This window comes from Epinephelus moara, chromosome 19 (assembly GCF_006386435.1).
Source record: "Epinephelus moara isolate mb chromosome 19, YSFRI_EMoa_1.0, whole genome shotgun sequence".
NCBI lineage: Eukaryota > Metazoa > Chordata > Actinopteri > Perciformes > Serranidae > Epinephelus > Epinephelus moara.
The window spans coordinates 27,406,920-27,427,493 of NC_065524.1; the positions used below are offsets into that span (position 1 = coordinate 27,406,920).

The window sequence follows — 20,574 nt, forward strand, 5'->3', positions numbered from 1 at the left end:
GGTAAAAAATATTCTCAGTCTTGAATTAGCTCTGATATAACGACCTAGATGTTTACCAGCTGACTTTGACTGAGGCTTGTTAATAAAAGTATAACATGAAGCAATTTAAAAGCTGAAGTAGCCTTTACAAGCCTTGTGTTTTATTTTATTGGATCAGACTCCATGCTGTGATTTACCAAGTCATGTGACACTTATAAACAGGAGATATTGAGGAACTGGCAATGCTTGTATGGGTTTACTGCTGGCACTTAGCTGAAAACAGTTGACTGAGTGGAACCAGTACGCTGTCAACCATGAAATGAGCAGGGGAAATTGAACTCGCATTGAATCTTTACGAGTACCACAACAAATCCCTCTTTACTGGAGTGACTTTTCGTGTGCAGCTGAGTGCTAGGCAGGATCTGTTTCCCTTTATTACCCCCTGTGGTGATCTCATGACATTGTAGGGCTGCAGCATGTGCACTGAAAATTGTTACTTTAGCTTGTTGGTAGAATTTTTTGAGTCGGGAGGATTATGTGGCTTTAGTCGTTAGACTTTGTACCACATTGTGGGTAATTGATCAGATATTTCCTGCTGTAGATAATCTGTTTTGCACTGAAAATGAGTCTTTGTAATGTTTTCCTTTTCTACTTTTAGTGCATTTCCCCCAAACATAATTTTCCCTCACCTCTCCTGTCATCTTGCGGCACACTGGGTGGGGCTCTTAAAGATGCCCTATCAAATATTAAACGCACCCATAAAGGCTCTGTTCTCTCCACCCACACGCCCATCGCCACACACCACACACGTCATATTACACACACTCAGGCACACATGCAAGGAGAGAGCCAGGCGGCAGACAGATCAACCTCTGAAGAGTGTCTTCCTGTTCCTGTGCTCTACTTTCTTTTGGGCACTGTCTTACTTTCAGTTTAGATGATGGAGGAAACAGAGTGCAGAGTGACTTGGCAGGGTGTAGCTCTTGACTCTGGGATGAAAATGATTGGACTAGTCAACATAAGTCCACTGAGTTAAGGTAATGTTTTCTAATCTACTTGTCTGTGGTACATTATGAGTAAAAATTGAGATGGGATGTGGCATCTGTATGTGTCTCTACTTGTAGTGCTCCAGCATACTACAACATTGTGTACATGCTGTAGGTCTTATTGTAGCAGGCTGCCACACCTTAACTTTCTCCACTCTCTGCTCACTGTTTCCTCAGTTGATCTCTGCCATCCGATCTACCTCAGTCAGTATACAGCATTACCAAACTCTCTATGCTGTCTCAGTGGATTAGCATCTGTAGGCATCAGTGCAGCTCAGCCCAGTATTGCTTTCACTCAGTACACATTAGCCTAGCGTTAGTGTTGCTTTCATCCCTGTCTCATTCTATTAGCCTGCTCTAATGGCACTCTGTTAATCTCTTCAGGGACAGAGCTGTGGCCCAGTACTGCTCTGTCCAGATGACTGGCCTAGTTATGACTCCAGTGGGACAAGGGACTCTGTCACTATATGTAAATGAAGCTATACTTTGGTGTAGATTTTTTTTTTTTTAGTAATCTGCACTGCGGTTGGTTAACATAAGCCCTTGGATTTGTTTAGAGTCTTCACTAGCTGAGACAAGAGGGAAACTGAGATAGTAGTTGTGTGCGAGTCTGGAGTGGCCCTTTAAAAAATGTCTTGTCTCAGAGTGGAGCCAGCTGGATGACATACGAGGCTCTTCAGACAGGGGTTATATAACTATTGATCCATTGATTGGTTTGGCGCTATGAAAAACTGGATTTATGTGGATGGACAGAAAGATTCAGAAAGAAAGGTGGAGCTATGAAGAAGCTGAACGTTGCAGCTGTCTTCCACATCATAGATCCCACTTCTCTCCCTCTATGATTTCCCACTGTCTCTTCAGTTCTCTTCTATATGTAGATTTACTGAAGTCCATGTGGACTTGAACGGCTCAGAGTTACCTGTTTTTTCATTCAGAAAAGAAGCTTTGCTTATTAGGTCTTGCTGAAACAACTTTTTGTTTGCATTTTTAGCCTCTGCATTTACAAACACTGCTGTCGGGTTAAGGAAGCTGTTCTCAAGATTTACGTACAAACTGCAGATTACTCTACACAGGAAACAGAAGCATCAGCAAAGCTACTGCAGAGGAAGAAAAGTAGTCAGTCTGTGGTAACAGGCCCAAATTAAAAGTGATTCAATCTGTTTGTTGCTTTCAGCCCCTTCATTTTATAGTAAATAAAGACACTGCAAAAGTACCTAGCATTACTGACACTGTCTCAGGAAAAGGAAAGATTTTAAAAACACACAAAGTGGCACTCAGTGTGTCTAAAACTGAATGTGTTTGTGGCAGACAAAGAAAGGGCCAGTAATTTCTTTAGGAACTTTGCACACCAGTGATTTTGTTTCCCTCAGGAAATTGATTTTGGATGACGGTCTAAACAATAGACACGCACGTTAAATATATGGCACATGCTGTGTGAAATAGCACTGCTTGTTTTTTGCTGAATGTTAATGTTTACTTCAGTAAAGTGTGTTCGCTTTTATGATGTGAGCAGAGGTGGACTTCATTTCACACAAGGTGGGCCACTCCTGCTCTTAAACACTGTTTTGAAATCTATCTGTTTCTCTAAACTATATTATCCATACCATGATAGCTAACGCACAGTAACTTTAACCAACTAAAATACATATAAGTAAATGACTTCCAGGAAACCAGGAAAATCCTTTAACAAGATACAAACTCTGATGCAATGCTGAAAAAAAAAACAGTTGGCAGTAATGCATACTGCAATAATATACAGTATATAAGTCATTAACAGCTGGTACACCAGCCTGGTCTCTCTCCCAGGCTGTCAAAAACAGCAGCTTGTTCAGTGGCCCTCTGCATCAGATGTGAATGCACAATCAACTTTAGAGAGTCTGTATGAGATGCAATGGACTTTCAGCAATGTAAACCCATTATTGTTAGATGGTCAGAGCAATGGACGTAGTATAAAGAGTCAGAGAGTCAGCTTAGGGTGAGCGGGAGTGGAGGTGGATGGGTCCAACAAGTACAAAATGTTGACCCTGGGAGACTGGTCATTGTGTCTTGTGTGACAATAGATTATTTTGTTAGGTCTGTTGTTAGTCATTTGGTCGACTCACTTGACTAATTTCACCCACAATCTTTTCCTAACCCTAGCCAAGTACTTTTGCTGTCTAAACCTATCCACTGACCCCTTCTGCATCAAGATGCAACGCAAAAGGTTGCCCCCAAAGTCATTATAGTGACAGCGGGGGCTTCTGCTTAAGCGTCAAAACATAACATGTAGGGATGAGATCACAATGGGTATACACTGATACCAGTAAGGAGTCATGATATTACTCAAAAGACAAGTTTTAATTTCTTGGCATCATACCTCATGATAATGATATTGTACTGTTTCCTCTCTAAGAAACTATAGAGAAGGGGAGTTTTTTCTATAAGGCATCCCCTACTCTGTATCTTTCTCTGGGATTTCCCATATGAATAAAGTCAAATGAAATTCACGCCTTATCAGTCTTTCAGAATTGAATGAAGGAACGATAAGAGAGGAAAGATGGATGCAGCCTGGCATTCTGCTATTGAGAGATGGTGCTGAGGCTTTGCAGTGATAAGGAACTATGAGCACTGGGAGATGGGGACAGACTGGCAGTGGGGAATCACAGCAGGATGGGGGATTTACTGTGTGTAGTAGAGCACCTCCATTCATGCGTAGCCCCCAGTGACCCAATAGATCATAGCCCCCGGCCTGTCGCATCCTATCTGCATCCATCCTGTTAGTCCTGAAGAATGCATCTCTGCAGTGTGTGTGTGCAGTTCAGAAGTGAAAGCTTTGCCAGAAGAGTAATGAACGACCCTATTCTTGCAGAGCCGATTTTTCAGCCTTCCTGCATCTCTGCCAGGTGCTTTCCGTCTGGCTGTCCTCTGAGTTGGAAATGAAAAAAGGCCAAATAGCCTGACTGGCAGACAGACAGAAAGCTCCCTTTCCCCGTACGACAGAGAGTCAGAAAAGATGTCATCTCACTTTCCTGCTCATTTCACACACCGGGATCACTGCTGAGATGCTAAGTTGCAGGTCGAGCAGAAGATTTCTCTGTGTGAAAAGTCTGCCTGAAGTCTCGTCTCACTGTCTCACTCATTGTGACTCTATTTAACAGTAACTGTCTCTTAGCAATCCTTTCCACTCCCTCTACTGCTTGCTGTCTTCCCTTTTATTGTGTGTATTCTTAGTCTCTCTCGGTTGAGATTTTGGGACATCGAGATAAAACTCTTTCTGGCTGTACAACAGTTCTCAGTGTAGTTAAGTATTCAGACCAGAAAACAGAGATAAACTTAATTATTTAAACTATCTCAGTGGATCACAATGTCAAACCAGGTTAAAATGAAATCAACAGCACTCAGACTTGTTAGAGGGTTTCTTATCGCTGTGTACACAATTTGCTTTCCCTGTCACATTATGTTTACACTGTATAGAAGTATGATTATAACCCTGACTTCAGTTTGACTGTGTCCGTCTGGACTGTTTTCTTTACATTATTCATCCCTCTACAGCATCAGTGTTTGATGTTTTGTTTCACATGCAGTGCAGGGCCAAAAGAGGCACATTGCTGGCCTTGGTTAACATGGGAGTTAGTTAGTGCAAGCCTTGTGCTGGATGTTAGTGAAGCTCTGGGATATTTATTTACAGTGCTATACTCTGGGGGGAGGGGCAGGCCAGTAGATATGAGCGTTTGACAGATGGCCTGCACGGTTTACTGCCCTACCTCTGAATGTGTGTCAGTCAGGATCTTGTTGTTTATTTGTGGTCCCCTTGAGCTGACCTGTCTTTATACGAGTATCAGGAATATAGGGCTCAGTATCAACCATATTGTGCCCATAACACTGAATAACAGAACCAGTCATTTACTGAAATTTGGGCAGCTGCTTTGTCTCATTTTCTGATTCTTTGTCAAGATATTTACTAATTCAAACAATAATTTTGTTGGAAAAAAAGAGCTATTTGAGCAAAGTGCTTGTATGTTTTTGTTAAAGGTCTAGTGTGTAGGATTTAGTGGCATTTAGTGGTGAGGTTGCAACATTGCAACCAACTGAAACTTCTCCCGCGTGTAGGAGAACTAGGGTAGCTGACGTGAAAACGCAAATCTAGAGCCAGTGTTTTGTTTGTCTGGTCTGGGCTACCGTAGAACAACACAGCGAACAGCTTATTCTCAGGTAATGAAAGCACTGCAATTCTTAGCTTCTTGTGATTATACACTTACACTAATAAAAACTTTGTTGTGAGCATTATATTCCATTATACTCCCCCCTAAATCCCTCACACTGGACCTTTAAATCCCACTATTCACTGATTTACATTAGTGGTAGGTTTATAGACTTTTGTTAAATTAAAATACAGTTTTGTCTACAAAAAATGTATGACATAATGAGCAATGTAAGTCAACTTAAATACCATTGTTTTTAGCTTTGGAACCAAAGCTCTGATACAGTATGGACACCAGTATCAATACAGGCAACACTCAGCTTTAGACCTGGGCTATGATGATATGACATTAGTAGGCAACTGATTTGCCATTTAAATATAGGGAAATACAGAAGCTCTTAATCAGTATACCAAGGCAACGTGTTTTGCTGCAGAGGCTAGATTTTGCTCATAAGTATACTATGCAGTAATCGTTGGTTACTGTTAGCAAACATCACCAGTGAAACTGAAGGCACACCCCGGACTGACTTGTCATTTTGCCCCACTGTGTAAGTGATTTTTGTAGCTACAATTTTATAAAATCCTGACCTCACCTGCATGCTGTGTCCAGTCACGTTCCAAACTCAGCAAAACAAAAAGAAAATAAGAAAATTACAGGTAGAGGGCAGAGTCTCTGCAGATAAACACACCACCACACACCTCTAGTGGGTCATAAGTGATGATTGAGAGGGATTTCCTTTGAGTCTTTGTATGTAGAGAAAGTCATAGTCCTATATGTTGATTTAATATTTTGAGATCTAAAGGCATCTCAATTCTTTGGATTTTTTTAACTTCTCTTTAATGATTATAATAGTTGTATTATTTTTAGAGCACTTGTTAAATCAGAGGACCATGCAAATTTCTCTTGTTGTTTTCTGGTGCAGTAAATTCAATTTTTAGACCTTGAGATTAGTCTGTTTCTTTTCATTGACTGCACCTTTGTTTGCAGCATCCCAAGCGTTATATAAAAACTATAATGTGACAAAAATAGAAGCTGTAGATGTGGGATTTCTTTAAGGTGATACAAGTAAAAACATTAAAGAAAACACCAGGTCTGCAGACAGATCTCTTCCAGTGGCTGAGTGATGAGTGAGATGACCCAGATGAGTAAGCAGTTGCCACAGCAGAGTGTGGATTTGCTGCTTTGTAGTAGTGATATCTGCCACGTTGGATGTGAATGAAACTTGAGAGGTTCTGGGGCCATTCACAGTGGCGAAAACTGCTAATCTAATTGCTACCCATTAAACACACATAGACACACACTGTCACCACCCACTCCCCGGGGCAAAGAGGCTTTGGTTGCCCTGCCTGCACATGCTGACCTGATTTTGTGTGTGTAACTGTGTGTTTTTTTTGTGTTTGTGCCCATGTGTGTTTATGAAGCAGATTAGGATAGTGGCACAGCCAGACTTCTGTGGCTGTGGTGATGAGTGTGTCTCTTTGATTGTAGACACGTGTGTTTGTGCATGGGAATGTGGGGCAGCGTGGTACAGCGTTTTTTCCAGGATCGGAGACCCACATTGTAAAACAACACCCCTCCCCCACCCCTTTAAAAGTTGAGTGGATTATTGCCCTACTATCTGCCTTTGTGTCTTTGTGCCACTTTGTCAAAGGATCCACTTTCATGGGAGAAGCTGCTTGATCTACTGTGGATCAATACTGCAGCAGGCATTTCTTAAAAGTGAATTGTGTGTGTTAATATCTGATTCAACAATAATTTATTTTCCATCAGGGGCAATGGTCTAGAGACAGTTTTTAGTAACTGCTTTGCTCCCTCATGCAGAAGGATCACTTTCTGTTAACCGCCCCAGCCATCTGGATCTCAGTAACTTTCCTATTCATAATCTTCCAGCAGTAGCCAGATGGATGTAACACGCAGGTGCACCACCAACACATGTACACTTGTCACATGGCTGATTGGAAGTGAATGAATTTAACAATGAGTAACAGGAAACGGCCCTGTGTTCTCCCTCCATTGGCTTTACATGCTGTACGTCCTCCATTCACTATTCACAGTGTGCTGGCCACCTTCCCAGCATTGGTTTCCCCTTGTCCCCCAGGCGCTGTTTGCCCATTCTTTTGTTGGCTGGGTGTATTGGTGCCATATCCTCAAAAACCAATGCCAGCTACAGGTCACGTCATGTGCGAAACTGTTTGAGAGCGTCAAAAGCTTGTTATTCTATTAACTTCTCATGAAGAATGTCCTGTTTGTTCATGTAATATACCCTTAAATATTGGGAGATTTTATTGTAACAATCACATGCTTTTAAACAGATAATAACAAGAACACTTTTCTGTTTCCTGCACTGGATTTAGTTTCATACATTTGAATAGAGTCACAAGTACTTAGTATGATGTTTAAGGAAGAGACATCGGATTTTTCCAGGTGTGATTAACATTTGTGGTAAAGAAAGGGATTAATAGAGCCTTTATGTCTCTTGCACGAACACGTGAAAGAATCAAGCCAGACTTGCTGTGCCAAAGTCTCAAGTAAGCTTGCCAGATTAATCCCTAATGCGCCTCACAGTCAGCGATCTTTGAATAGGAGAGACATGCAACCACTGCGACAGATGGACAGGAGTACTACTAGTGTTATGACTGTGTTTTTATCACTACAGGCATTTATAATACAATTACAGATAAGGGCATATGTTCACAAGTGTGTGTGCATGTGTGTATGACTGCATTTTTTTGAGTTTCCTCTTTCACTCAACCTGTTAGGGAACTTTTAAAGTCAGTGTTTTCTGTCATCAACAGGAAACAAAATTACTGTGCTATATTAACCACTCAAAGTAAGATACAAAGCTGCTCATCAGTGTCTCAATTCAAACCATACACTCCTAAATCTAATCATCTCTTGTGCTGTCTTTCTGTGCGTTCTTTCCCCAGTTGTGTGTGATTCAACGTTCCTCCATGCCTCTGTTGGCATCTAATGGAAGAAAAAGCACCCATCAAGTCTGCCATGGTATCCAGACTGCCTAAGTTCGGTGGACGCTCCTCGACTGGTGGCGCTAGCCCCTTGTCCAATGGTTCCACACAGCCAACCACCCCCACCCAGGATGGTAAAACTACTCCCCCAGCAACACGCCCAAATGGCTTAATCCGTGCCTCTCCTTTTTCACTGAAATGGAAAAAAGATGAAGGGACGACCCCCCCAAGCCCCACCACTCCCACCAGCCCTGGGGATGGAGTTGAAGACAAGGCTCAGACACAGCTTCCCTCTCTGGCAAAGGAGGTAAAGAATGGCTCTCCAGCGACGCCCAAGATGCGGAGGTCAGGTGCTTTGATGGTGGCAGTGTCCAGTCCCAAGGCAATCCCCAAGCAATCTGTGAAGATGAGTCCCAAAGTGGGAACTAAGCTAACCCAAAGCCCACTGAACGGAGGTCCAAAAATAGGCCATAATGGCTCCAGCATTCCTGCTCGAACAGGGTCAGAGTCTCGCCTTGTGCGGCCACGGTTAGGCTCCAGCTCGCCCAGAAGCAGCTCTCAAGACAGCCTGTCCCAGTCCAGTGACAGCCTGAAGACCTTGGCTTTGGATAACATGGTGCGTTCGAACAGCTTCACTCACTTCAAGCAGATTCCCTCGCCCACCAGCCAGCCCATGATACGATCCTTCTCCTTTAACCGGGCTGTGGAGCTAGCCAAGCCTCTGGCAAACACTCAGCTCCGGCCTCCTCGGAGTAGTTTCCTCAAACCACCTCAGTTGAGCAATGGAAGAGTGGGTTTAGGACTCGGAGGCCTTAATGGCAGCCTTGGAGGTTCAGGAGGTCTCAGTGGAGGACTTCAGTACAGTAAAACTCCTTCAGCTGCATCCTCTCTGCCCGCCCTCTCAGTCCCTCCAGCACCCTCTACTCCCAGCTCTCTGAGGAAGCCTCTGCTCCCTAGCTGTGTACTGACCAAATCATTGGGAAGCAGTGGGGGGACTTTGGGATACAGACTGGCTCGATCCGGACAGACCAAGCAGCAGAAGCCTCTTTTTCCAGGTAGGGTCAAGGGGGATATCAGACCTTCAACTGCCCCTGAATGTGCAGGGCTGTTAGGGATAGCAACAGACAGTGAGCAGACTGCTGAGGTTGACAAAGTAGACTCACACAGTGACAGTGATGGAAGTTCTGGAGGAGGGAAGGGAGGAGGAGAAAGTGGTGTGCTTAGGAAAAGCTCTGGTCAGACAGCAGGAGAGACTCTAGAGGACATGTCCCTATCTTCTGTCTCATCTCTAGACAGAGGCGACACCAGTGAAGAGTTTCTAGATGACTTTGACTGTGTGGGAGATGTGTTCAGTGATGTGGACCTGCCTGACAATAGAAAAACTGGCAGTGCTACTCAAACCCGCCTACACAGCTTTCTCAACGAGACCCTCGACTGGGACACTATGGATCTGGCAGGTAAAAAACTGAATTGAAAGGAAATTCAACTAACTTTTTGTGTTACATTTGTGTTAGTTGTTCAGCCATGTGTTTATATTTCTTCTGCAGGGCATACAGAAGAAAGCCCTATGCAGGACTCCCAGGGACCACTGGTGGTGTCTTCAGAGCAAGGCGATGCCCTTCAGGCGTCGTCTGTGGAGATGTCACCCTCCAACAGCTCTGGTGGAACCTACATGTGGGATGAGGATGGGCTTGAGCCCCTTGGGGGGCCGGGGACACATCCTTGTGACAGCTATGATGATTCAGAGCTCAACAGCACGGTGAGTCCCAGATTCCAGTTTTGATGAATGTTGACATAAATGTGTATAATGCGGAAAAACACACAACCTTTGTAAATTTGTCATTTCTAAAAGCTGGTCTTTCGTAAAAGTATTTTTTCAGTGGTTCCACTTCTTCCCACTGCTGCCGGGGAAAAAAAATGCACTTCTTTTTCGAGGAGATGGCAGAATTAAAGAGAAGTCTTCAGTCAATAAACTGATATAAACTAAATAAGGAGATACTCATTCACTCATTTGGAGAAATTAGTGTTTGTTTTTGGGATAATGGTCTGTTGTACAAATGGGCTCTCAGTTTAGTAGCTCTAATAGCAGCTATTGCTGGTAGTTCTATGAAGAGAGAGTGTGGGTGGGGCCACGAGAGGAGTCAAGAGTGGTGGGGCTGCAGTGTGGAGGCTTTTATGGAGGCAAAGATCTTCCAAACCTTAGGATGTCCAGAGCTACATTGCAATATCTCTGTTGGTGCTGCAAAACAATGCCGTTGTAGCATGTATGCAAGCTGTCCCCGTCTTCTGTAGTTTCAATGGGCCGCTCCAACACTGTATGGTGAGTGACCTGTTCCTGCGCAGAATATGACATAAATAAACCATGGATGTATTGGAAAAAACACACATGGATTCCAATAAGGCCGGTTTTACAGTGGTCGCATGGCAAGTGATTACTATCGGATTTAGGGCCGCACATGAAAGTGGCCCAGGTCAGATTGGAAAAAAATCCATTTTTTTTGTCTGCACTACTCTGAAAAAATCTGATCTGTGTCACATGAGAGCAAAAAATGGATTTGAGCCACATTTGCTTGTAGCTAATAAAGTCTAACAGTTTCAGCTCTGATATATTTTGAAGTATACTATCTCAACCGTTTATATTAAACTGATAAGGAAGTAAGCACTCTTGTTGTAGCGTCTGCCAACAAGCCCCTCATGCTCTCCACTCCTTCTCGCTTAATGTCAACTGGCAGATTGCTCTGTAGCATATTTCAGAAACGGGAAATGGGTGGAGAGCAGCCAAAACCCTTCAGCGATGATACGGTTACTAAGGCTAAAAACTTCAGAGAACACTTAAAGCTGTTGCAGCTTTAACTGATTGCTAGTTGGCAAATAATAGGCTTTTGTGACTGAGAAGTGGGTTCATTTCCAAATACAGCTATTTAGAAGAGGGAGAGGGTTGAAATAAATATAAAGGGCATGACATCTTAAGAGTGTTCTGATGCACATTATACAAATGGACTTCCTGTAACATTTCTATGGGCACGACAGACAAGAGTTCAAGCATCAAAAGACCAGCTCAAAAGTGTGAAAATGTAGGCGTGCAGTATACGTCTTTAAAAACATAATGTACTTAATGGTAGCTGAAGGAGCCAAACCGAGATTACCCTCAGTCACACTGCATACTGACTAAATGTATTTACTGTAAAGTAATTCCAAGGGTGTGATGAATCTTGTTTGCATGGCCTAAAGTATCAATATTGTTGTGTTATATATAACTTAATGGTATTATTATCTGTAAAAATGGAAATTCACAGTCTTTGGTCTGTGATTACAAAGGCTAAACTTCCACCTTCAAAGTATTTGACGTGCTGTGTACATTAATACAGGTCTTATTTGTTATGTCAACTTTAATTTCCCATAATAGAGGGTTGACTTTGTTCAGCTAATATACTTTGAGGTCATTATACTATACTGTTCTTGTAGACCTTAGGCCAGCCTCCTCGTTACAACTTCAGGCCTTTTACGCATGATTCACACACACTGTACAAGGTTTAGTCCACTAATCAGTTCCACCTTTAAATAATTCCTCCGTCCTTTTATAATTAGGGATTAAACAAGCAGAACAAAGGCTGAAAAGGAAAGCAAAACTGTCAGGAGGTTTTTGCCAGCGCTCACTACCAGTTTCATGCCAAGGTCTCCTGCTCCCTGAGAGGAATGCTGACCTGGCCACCAACTGTGTGTTAATAGCATCGCTGGCCTTCGCTTTGGTTCCCTGTATCCCTCTAGCACGGCACCTGATCTCAGGAATGCATAAAGAGCTTAAAATGAGCTGGATTAGAAATGATATAATATGCTTTGTGTGTTTACTACTTTGACCATGTGATGTTGACACAAGTTTCAACTCACTGAAAATGTAACATGTTAATCTCACAATAAAATCGATCAGTAGCACCTACCGAAGCAAGAAGAAGTGGAAGAGAGAGCCTTATGTGTTCGTGCGCTGTGGGCATGCTTTGTCTGTATGTGTTCAGTGGTGTTGTCAGTGTCAGTACAAGCACACGTGCTTTGGCCATGTGTACCTGATTAAGAGTCATTCAGCATGTCTTAAGGAGTGTGTGTGTGTTTGTGCAGTGGATTAGTTGACCTGTCATCATGTGGTAGACTTATTTGATGTTTTGAAAAGGCAAAGTGTTATCGACTTTCCATAATAGCAGACTGGAGATGATAACTCAGACCAACGATTGTGTATTTTGCCATTTAATGGTCCACGTAAATCTTGTACTTATACTTATTGTACATGTACACAATATTCTAGATAACACTTATAAATAATACTAATACTAGTACTACTACTAATAATAATGATAAAGTATTTAAGTACTAGTAATAAAAACAAGTGTGATTATGGTAAAAACAAAAAATCAAATATGAACAATGGTGTTGGAAGAAGCTGGAATTAATTAAAAGCAAGATCAAAATGATAAGCTTTGAGCTGTTTCTTAAAACTATCAACAAAAGCTGCCTGTGTTATTTATGGTGGAAGTTTGTGCCAAACCTTTGGTGCAGCACAACTGAAAGAAGCATCACCATACTTTTTGTAATTTATTTCAGTACATTAAGCAAGCTAGTGCTAATTAATCTAAGAGAGGGGTTTGGAACATACTCAGATCAACAAATAGACAGATATGAAGCTGCTAAACGAACAGTAAAATAAATAAATAAATAAAATCCATCCTTTATACACAGTTGGGCCAAAAAATTAAAACCATTGACAGGTGAAGTGAATAACTTTAATAATGTTATTCACAATGCAGCATTGTGCTGGGAAACCTTGGGTCCTGGCACTCATGTGGAACGTGACAAAGAGCTCAAGGCGCTGACCTGGCCTCCGAATTCCACAGATCCCAATTTGATTAAGCATGTGGGATGTGCTGGTATCCCACCTTGCAACCCACAGGACCCAAGGGATCTGCCACCAGCACCGTGGTGCCAGACTCCACTGGACATCCCCAGAGGCCCTGTGTGCATGCCTCACCAAGTCCGGTCCATGATAAGGCCTCTGATCTGTTGAGTCATAGATATAGGATGGGTTACCACTACATCCCATGGATGCTCAATTGGACTGGGATCTGGGGAATTTGGAGGCCAAGTTGATGCCTTGACCTCTTTGCCACATTCCTTGCGCCATTCCTGAGCAGTACTTACAGTGTTGCATGGATCACTGTCCTGCTGCCATCAGGGAGTGCAGGCGGCCCAAAGGGGTTTATATGGTGTTTGGATCGGTGGTATGGGTCAAGTGGCATCCACATGAATGTCAGGATCCAAGGTTTCCCAGCAGAACATTGCACTGTAACAAGACGATCATTGTTATTTAGTTCACCTGTCAGTGGTTTTGATGTTTAGGCTGATCGGTGTATATAACATTGCCTTAAACTAAGCAGAATTACATAATTGGAGAATAATCAAAAACGCATAAGAGAATTTTAATCAGTCATAGAAGAAACATCTTCTACTGACTGTGCCACATGAGATCACAAACAGGTCACAAGTACAAGATGCTCTTCACATGATGTGACTGCAGTTCTCCACTAGATTGGGCTATTATTACTGTACATGATAAATCATGTAATTTTGTAATTGAAATAATAGTGCAAAAAGTGGGTGATTGGAGAGATGTAGTGCCCAAAATCCAATGCTGTTCTGTTCTACCAGAATGAAACAGCCACAGGGCTACTAGTTTGTGTTTTACTAGAGGATGTGTGTCCCCTGAGAGTTTAACTGGAGGCTCTGTTACTTCAGTAGCAGCCATCGTTCCCGCCCTAGGCCAATGCAACAAAAGCCCAACACCACTAGAAATCTGTGGAGAAATGAATGAAGGCATGTTTGCAACTTGTGTGTATCCTTTATATGAAACACGTGAAAAGAAAATCTTCCCATTACCTTATTGAGAAAAGGAGTAGCATCTGTTAGTGAGGTACAAATAAGAAGAAAAGAATAGTGATGGTCCTTGCTCTCAGAGAGGGAAAGGTCTGATAAGTGAGTGGGAGCTGGAGAGGAAAATAGGAGCAAAGAGGAAAAAGACTAGAGCCAGAAAGAGAAAGGGAGAGACATAGCGACTGATTGCTGATGTGTGAAGATCAGCTCCATGGGGAATCAGCCTTTGAGATATTTAACTGAGCTATTTGATTAGAGGAAATGAGCCCACTTACTGTAATTGGATGCACTGAGCTCTCTCTGTCCCACCCCTTTTTCCTCCTATTTTCTTTCCATCTGTTTGCGTCTCTCTCTCTCTTACTCATTCTCCTCTTGTTCACTGAGTAAATAGTTCCTCGTAATGAGCTGAAAACCATGAATATAATCCTGTCACAAGGCATTGTCTGCGTCCAAACTGATTTGTAGTCCTTTCGGATTTATCCTGCATAATCTATGTGGTCTGTGATAGCAAAACTGAGGCATTAAACAATGTGTATCATGGTTTCTGAGCAGTTGAGTGAAATGCCAGGCCATAAAGCCTCTTTCCTGTGTTGTGCTTGTGAAAAGCCTCCTTCCCTGAATTAGACGCTGGAGAAAAGAAATGCAGGGTAATTAGACCTACTGTTGATGATATATAAAACAGCACGACGTGCAATTGTGGCTCTGAGCAAAAAGAAGAATAATCTCCTATTTAGAAAAGATGCAACTGGTGTTATAGCATTTATGTAAGCAAAACTCTCCCTGTGTTTGTTGTTTGTTGGTATGAGAGAATGGATGAGATACTCCCAGCAGGTTTACTTTGCCATACAGCAGTGGCGTGCTCAGTCCACTTGGAGGCACTGTGCATCCTTAAGATAACACAATGTGCATGCGCCTGCTAGTGTTCCTGGCTTGTGTGTCCCAGTATTTTCCTGGCTATATATGGCTCTATCTGCATTCTTATGCCTCTGTGCAAAATCAAGGAGTGGGCTACCTGAGCTGATAATAACATTCCCATGATGCACCATGCAGCTCGGTACAGTACCAGCTTTACAAAATTGGCATTGTGAAATGGAGGACCACTTCTTACAATGACTGTTAATGTTTCCCGGGCCTCAGCGCAATTTATCATGCAGTGCAGCAGCATCAGTAGATCTGGGCAAAATTTATATTTAAATGGTTGAAGTATTTCAGAGTATTTGAGATTACTTACTTTATTTTGTCCAGCAACTCAACCAATCATACATACGAAGGACAAGGGAAAGAGATGAAGCTGATACAGTAAGATCGATGCTTTCACAATGCATTGTAATACCTCTGTGATACATATAACCTCTGTGAAGCTTATTAGGTTCATTTTTTCTTGCAACTGTGTCAGAATTAGTACTTTGGCTATAGAAGCTTTCGTTTTTGTCAGACATTGGATTGCTTTACATTAAGTACAGCCAATATGTTGTCTCCCCTCTGTATTTATCTCTCAACACAAGCAGTTACCAAATGTTAATGCACCTTAGATGTAATAATATTGAATGCAACATAACAAGAATCAACACATTTCTAACAGATTCTCAACAAACACTAACAGTCTCAAATGTAGGATGCATTGCAGGGTTATTAGTTGGGCTGGGTATTGTTCCAGAAACTTACAATACCAGTACTAATGCCAGTGCTGTTAATGTAATACAGTTACCATTAGAGCATTTCATTCGATACCTTTTATTTCTACTTCATATGATATCCATCCAGTGAATATTACCATTTGGTTTCATAAAATACCACTAGATGCCACAGCTGTTAAGTAATGCCATACTTCTGAATGTTTTGGTGGCATCTCGGCAGGCTGAACTGCTGACTCCGTCAAATAAACGCTGCTCGACTTCACCACACCACAGACTGTATGGGCTGTAGCTGCTGTGGTAGAGAGCATGTTGCATTAAATCGAAGAACGCTTGCGGTGATTGGTTGCAAGGAAAACCACTCAAATAGTCATTTTTTTCTAGATCTGTGTACAACATATGATTGAGTGCATGAATTGTTCAACTAGAGAGGTTTCAGTACTACTTGGTACTGGGTTCAATGGATACCTTAAAGTTATTGAGTATCAATTCCCAGCCCCAGTTTTTATATTGCATTGCATTACATTATCATCATGACAGTGTGTCGTCAGGTTTTATCTTTACTTGAATGGTCACATTTAAATGGATAAGTAACTTGGAGAATAAGCTCAGGCAAGTTAAGTTTTTATGGTAACTTTTGGAGGTTCTGTTTTCTTAAGAATTTTTCTGTTGACTTCATTATCTGTGTGTCTTGGAGTGTCTCTCATTAAAAGAAATATTCCCCTTTAAAATACAGCTCAGGGACTGGCAGACAGTGTCCCTCCTCACAGCATGAAACCTTGCATGGAAAACGCCTGAATATTTCCCTTTTGCCTCTTCTGTCAGTTCTTATCCCTTCTGCTCTTGGATAGCTGGCTGATTTTTTTTTCTCATTTTCTAGCAGTTTTTTGTTTCTCCTGTGGATGTTTTATCCATTCGGCCTTCTCCCACCCCCTTTTTCTCTTTCTGTTTTCCAACCAAACTCCTGGTGGTTCTGTAATCCTTTGGTTTCTCCCTTTGCTTCCTCAAAGCTGCACAGTTGCTGCTGCCTTTTATCCCTGATTTATTTATTTTGCCTCTAATTTTAGGCTTTTGTGGAGCCAGGTTGAGTCAGGTCAATTCATTAGTGTTTAAATGAGTGAGGTGCTTAAGCCTTTTGTCTGCAGAGTGCTTAGCCATTTATGGAACATGCTGCCAGTGAACCGGCTATGCTGTTGCATTAATGAGGCTTATAGCTTACCTGCTTTTGTTTGTCTTGATTTTAAATTGACAGCAGCAGCCCTTTTAGGTAAACAGTGTTTTTTGTCTACCTCTTTTGGTGCATTCAGTGCGTTCAATAGAGACCATCACACACAGGCGAGCTACAAGTTTTTGCTTGTGACAACTGCTGTCTGAGTCATTCTCCAAATTACAGCCTATACTTCCATCATTATCCATCATGACTCCCTTTAGTTTCCAACCACAGTCGTGATTATTATTTTCCTACTGATCATTACTGTCCTGCCTTTTATAACCACTTTGTCTCTCAACTGGCCCTCACGTATTGTAAATCTTAAATCGTCTGCCTATTGGGCCCTTGTGAGAGATAAAGGCAATGACATATTAGCTGATAGGCAACATAAAAGCAGAACCATTTTCACTGACATGATTTGGCTGATTAAATGTAATCAGTTTATTGACTGTATTTTACTTGCAGTTACATGATGGGCCATGACACAGAATGGTTTACAGTCGCTTAAATGTGTTATCACAAACTAAAGTTTCATTTTAGACTTGATTTACTAAAATAAGTTTCCTAGGTTTTGGGTTAAAGTCCTAGAATCTGCAACTAGATGATTTAAAGGAAGTAAACAAACAACAAAACAAAATGGCACGTGTAACTTTCTCTTGTTTGGACTATTACTGAGAGAAGTGGCACTATGAATGAAATGAAAATTTTTTGGTTTCTAATGCATCATACATGGGGCATTATACCCCTACTTAAAGGGACAGTTCACCCCCAAATCAAATACATATTTTTCCACTTACCTGTAGTGCTGTTCATCAATCTAGATTGTTTTGGTGTAAGTTGCCGAGTGTTGGCGATATCAGCTGTTGAGATGTTTGCCTCCTCCTGAACATAATGGAACTGGATGGCACTCGACATGTGGTGCCAAAAAACAAAGCAAAAAAAAACCTATTTGAAAAACTCAACAGCAGTGTTCCAGAAATCATGACCTGGTTACATAAGGTAATCCACAGACCTTGGTGTGAGCAGTTTCACATTGGAACAATTTTCTTTTTGTTGTACTATACCTGCCAACTGAATCACTGAGCATAAGGGAGTGTGCATCTAATGCTTGCGATATGTAAACATTAATGCCTCCCTCTTCAGCTAAGCTTTAACATTGCCTAGCTTAGTGGTGCCAGGTGAGCTAGCAGTAGATGCACACTTCCTTATAGCACTCCAAGCAAGAGGAAAAAATATGAGTAATCCGTCCATTTGATAGTCATTAGTCATTAGGAAAGCTGCTGTAACCCCACCTTTCTAGAGAGAGTGCTTTAGTATACAGCCAAATATATACAGATGGAATGAAAAAGAAAGTTTGACAGGAGAGAGTGAGATCTTTCTACCGTGCTTACAAAATATTCTTTTGATTCTTGCACAAAAAATGTATTATTGCCACAGAGCTTCGGTTTGCTAATGGTTGTATTTGCAACTATGGGGTTTACATCATTGGGATTAGTTACTGTATACGGTTTTCATCTTTGATGCTTTGATGTTGCATTTTGTAACTTACAGATGAGTAAAACTATCAATCGAGTATATCAAGTATACACATCCGAATACCTCTCTCCCTCAAAGGACGTCCATACTTAAATTCAAATTAAGCAGAGCTCTGCATGCATACCATATAAACCAACATAATTAAACTACTTCAGTTGTTGACGTGAGTGACTACACCTGAAAACAAACCCTTTTCAAACTACGATCATCTTATAAAACAGTGCATTGTGTAAACAGCACAGAAACCTGAGGTGTCTGCTTGTTTGGCACTGGGTGCAGCAGGGTTCCTGTGTTGACAGTGTCTGTTTTCATGTCTGAGGCATATACACTGTGGCACAGAAAGCACACTGTTGTCCCCTTTTCAACAATATGCACATCTTAAGCACTAAACGAAACAGGAAAAAGATAAAGCTGAGAAAAACATACTGCTGATTTGAGGGTTACCCAACTCTATTTTGCTCTGTTCTGCAGCTGCCACCTTTCATTAAACAATTTCTCTCAGTGTGCCTCCTCCGCACTGCCTCAGTTTCTTTCTCTGAATGTTTTCCTGTGCATAGCATAACACAACCGAAATGAACCCTTAATAGAAAGGATATTGCCATTTGTATCAATATTTTTCTGGCCATTCTTTGTCAAATGTGAAAAGGAAGTCATCAAACTTTTTAGCATAACAATAGAATCTAACATATCGGTACCAGCAGCTACAGGGGTCACTGAGTGGGTCACTCAGTGGTTCACTTGAGGGTCACTCAGTGCCATGTCCCACCAATGTGGAGTGGGCTGATTTTGAACCATTCAGGGTATTTCGACCAAAAATAAATTGGTTTGGAACCTGAAAGGCAGGTTCCCAGCTGGAACCAAAAAATATTCGGTTTTTCTTAACCTGAAGTGTGACCCATGACAATATATGTCATATTCTACAGGTTGGAAAAAGAGGGTGGAGAATGCAGCAATAGAGATGTAAAGTGAGAAATCATCGCAAAAAAAAGAGTGTGCAGTGGTCTCATGAATAGTCGGTCCATGCTTGTTTTTTGGATAATAACAAACATCTGTAATAACATAACAAAAGCTCACAGGTAATCAACGCAATTTCCCATTTTGCTACTACTGTTTACTTCTGTTGTGCGATGTAGAACTCCCTCAGTTGATGAGGCGTCCTTGATTGCAATGGTTCTGATCAGAACCACTTCAAGAACCAAAAGCTAATTTGGTGGAAACGGGGTATCAGGGAAGTAAAGTGAATTTGGGCAATTATGTCCCTTTAAATTCTATGTTGGGCAGTGGTGTAGTGAAAGTTGTTGAGGTGGGTATGCTACTAGGTAGATGGGTAGGTTGCTGAGAATGAAGCAAGTATACCCTCCTGTATATTCCACTGGCTACTTGGCTGATAGGTGGGTTAACTGTGAACAGCCTTAAAAGAGGTGGGTAAACCCTGTATACCTGCGTATACCCTCCACTACAGCACTGACTTCATTCACCTCGACTGAAGAGATAGGTTACTATTATCAAGTTATAATCTAGGTAGCTCTTATCATAGAATTATATTTTAGTAAGACACAAATTCAACATTTCCCCGTCTAGTTTTACAGTATAAAGCGGCCTGGCATTTCAGGGGGCAAACAGTAATACCTTTCTATTCCTGGAAGGCTTTTACTGGGAAACATCAAAGTGCTAAGTTTTATTATCTGTAACTTACTGTTACATTGAGAGAGCAAGAAGTAAAATTGATCAGAATTAATCAGTGATTGATAAAGGGTTTTTGGGGTGATCAAGAGACACATAAAATGATGGTATTGTTGGACCAAATAGAGATATTCAGATACAAGATTGAGTACCAATCCAGTACTGCTGCGTAAAAAAACCTAAACAGGTATATTCTACCAACCCTGTATCAAAGTGAAATGATTGCTATCGTTGTTACTCAGCATGGCTCAGATTAAAACCCTTGTAAACATGAACAAATACATATTATCTAATCTGATGATTGGCTGACGGCTAACACTACACAATATTACCTGGAAATCAGTTCCTCTTTGCTACTCTAGAGCAGTAGTTGCCAGTGGCTGCAAAGCGCAACTTGCTGCGTTGGCTACTGTTTTAGACTGG

At 41.6% G+C, this 20,574-nt stretch overlaps 1 protein-coding gene across 3 annotated transcripts in view; it reads left to right on the top strand.

The window, feature by feature from the left end:
• ccser2a (coiled-coil serine-rich protein 2a) overlaps window positions 1-20,574 on the top strand; it is a 72,470-nt gene that overhangs the window by 8,289 nt on the left and 43,607 nt on the right. For 2 of the 3 annotated variants that reach the window (XM_050071143.1, XM_050071146.1), the window contains exons 2-3: window positions 8,134-9,629; window positions 9,720-9,931. In XM_050071143.1, the coding sequence (XP_049927100.1) occupies window positions 8,177-9,629; window positions 9,720-9,931 (1,665 nt within the window). In that variant the 5' untranslated portion in view covers window positions 8,134-8,176. Of the gene's footprint in view, window positions 1-925; window positions 1,017-8,133; window positions 9,630-9,719; window positions 9,932-20,574 lie in introns of those variants that run through there. The other variant, XM_050071145.1, reaches the window with a different exon arrangement.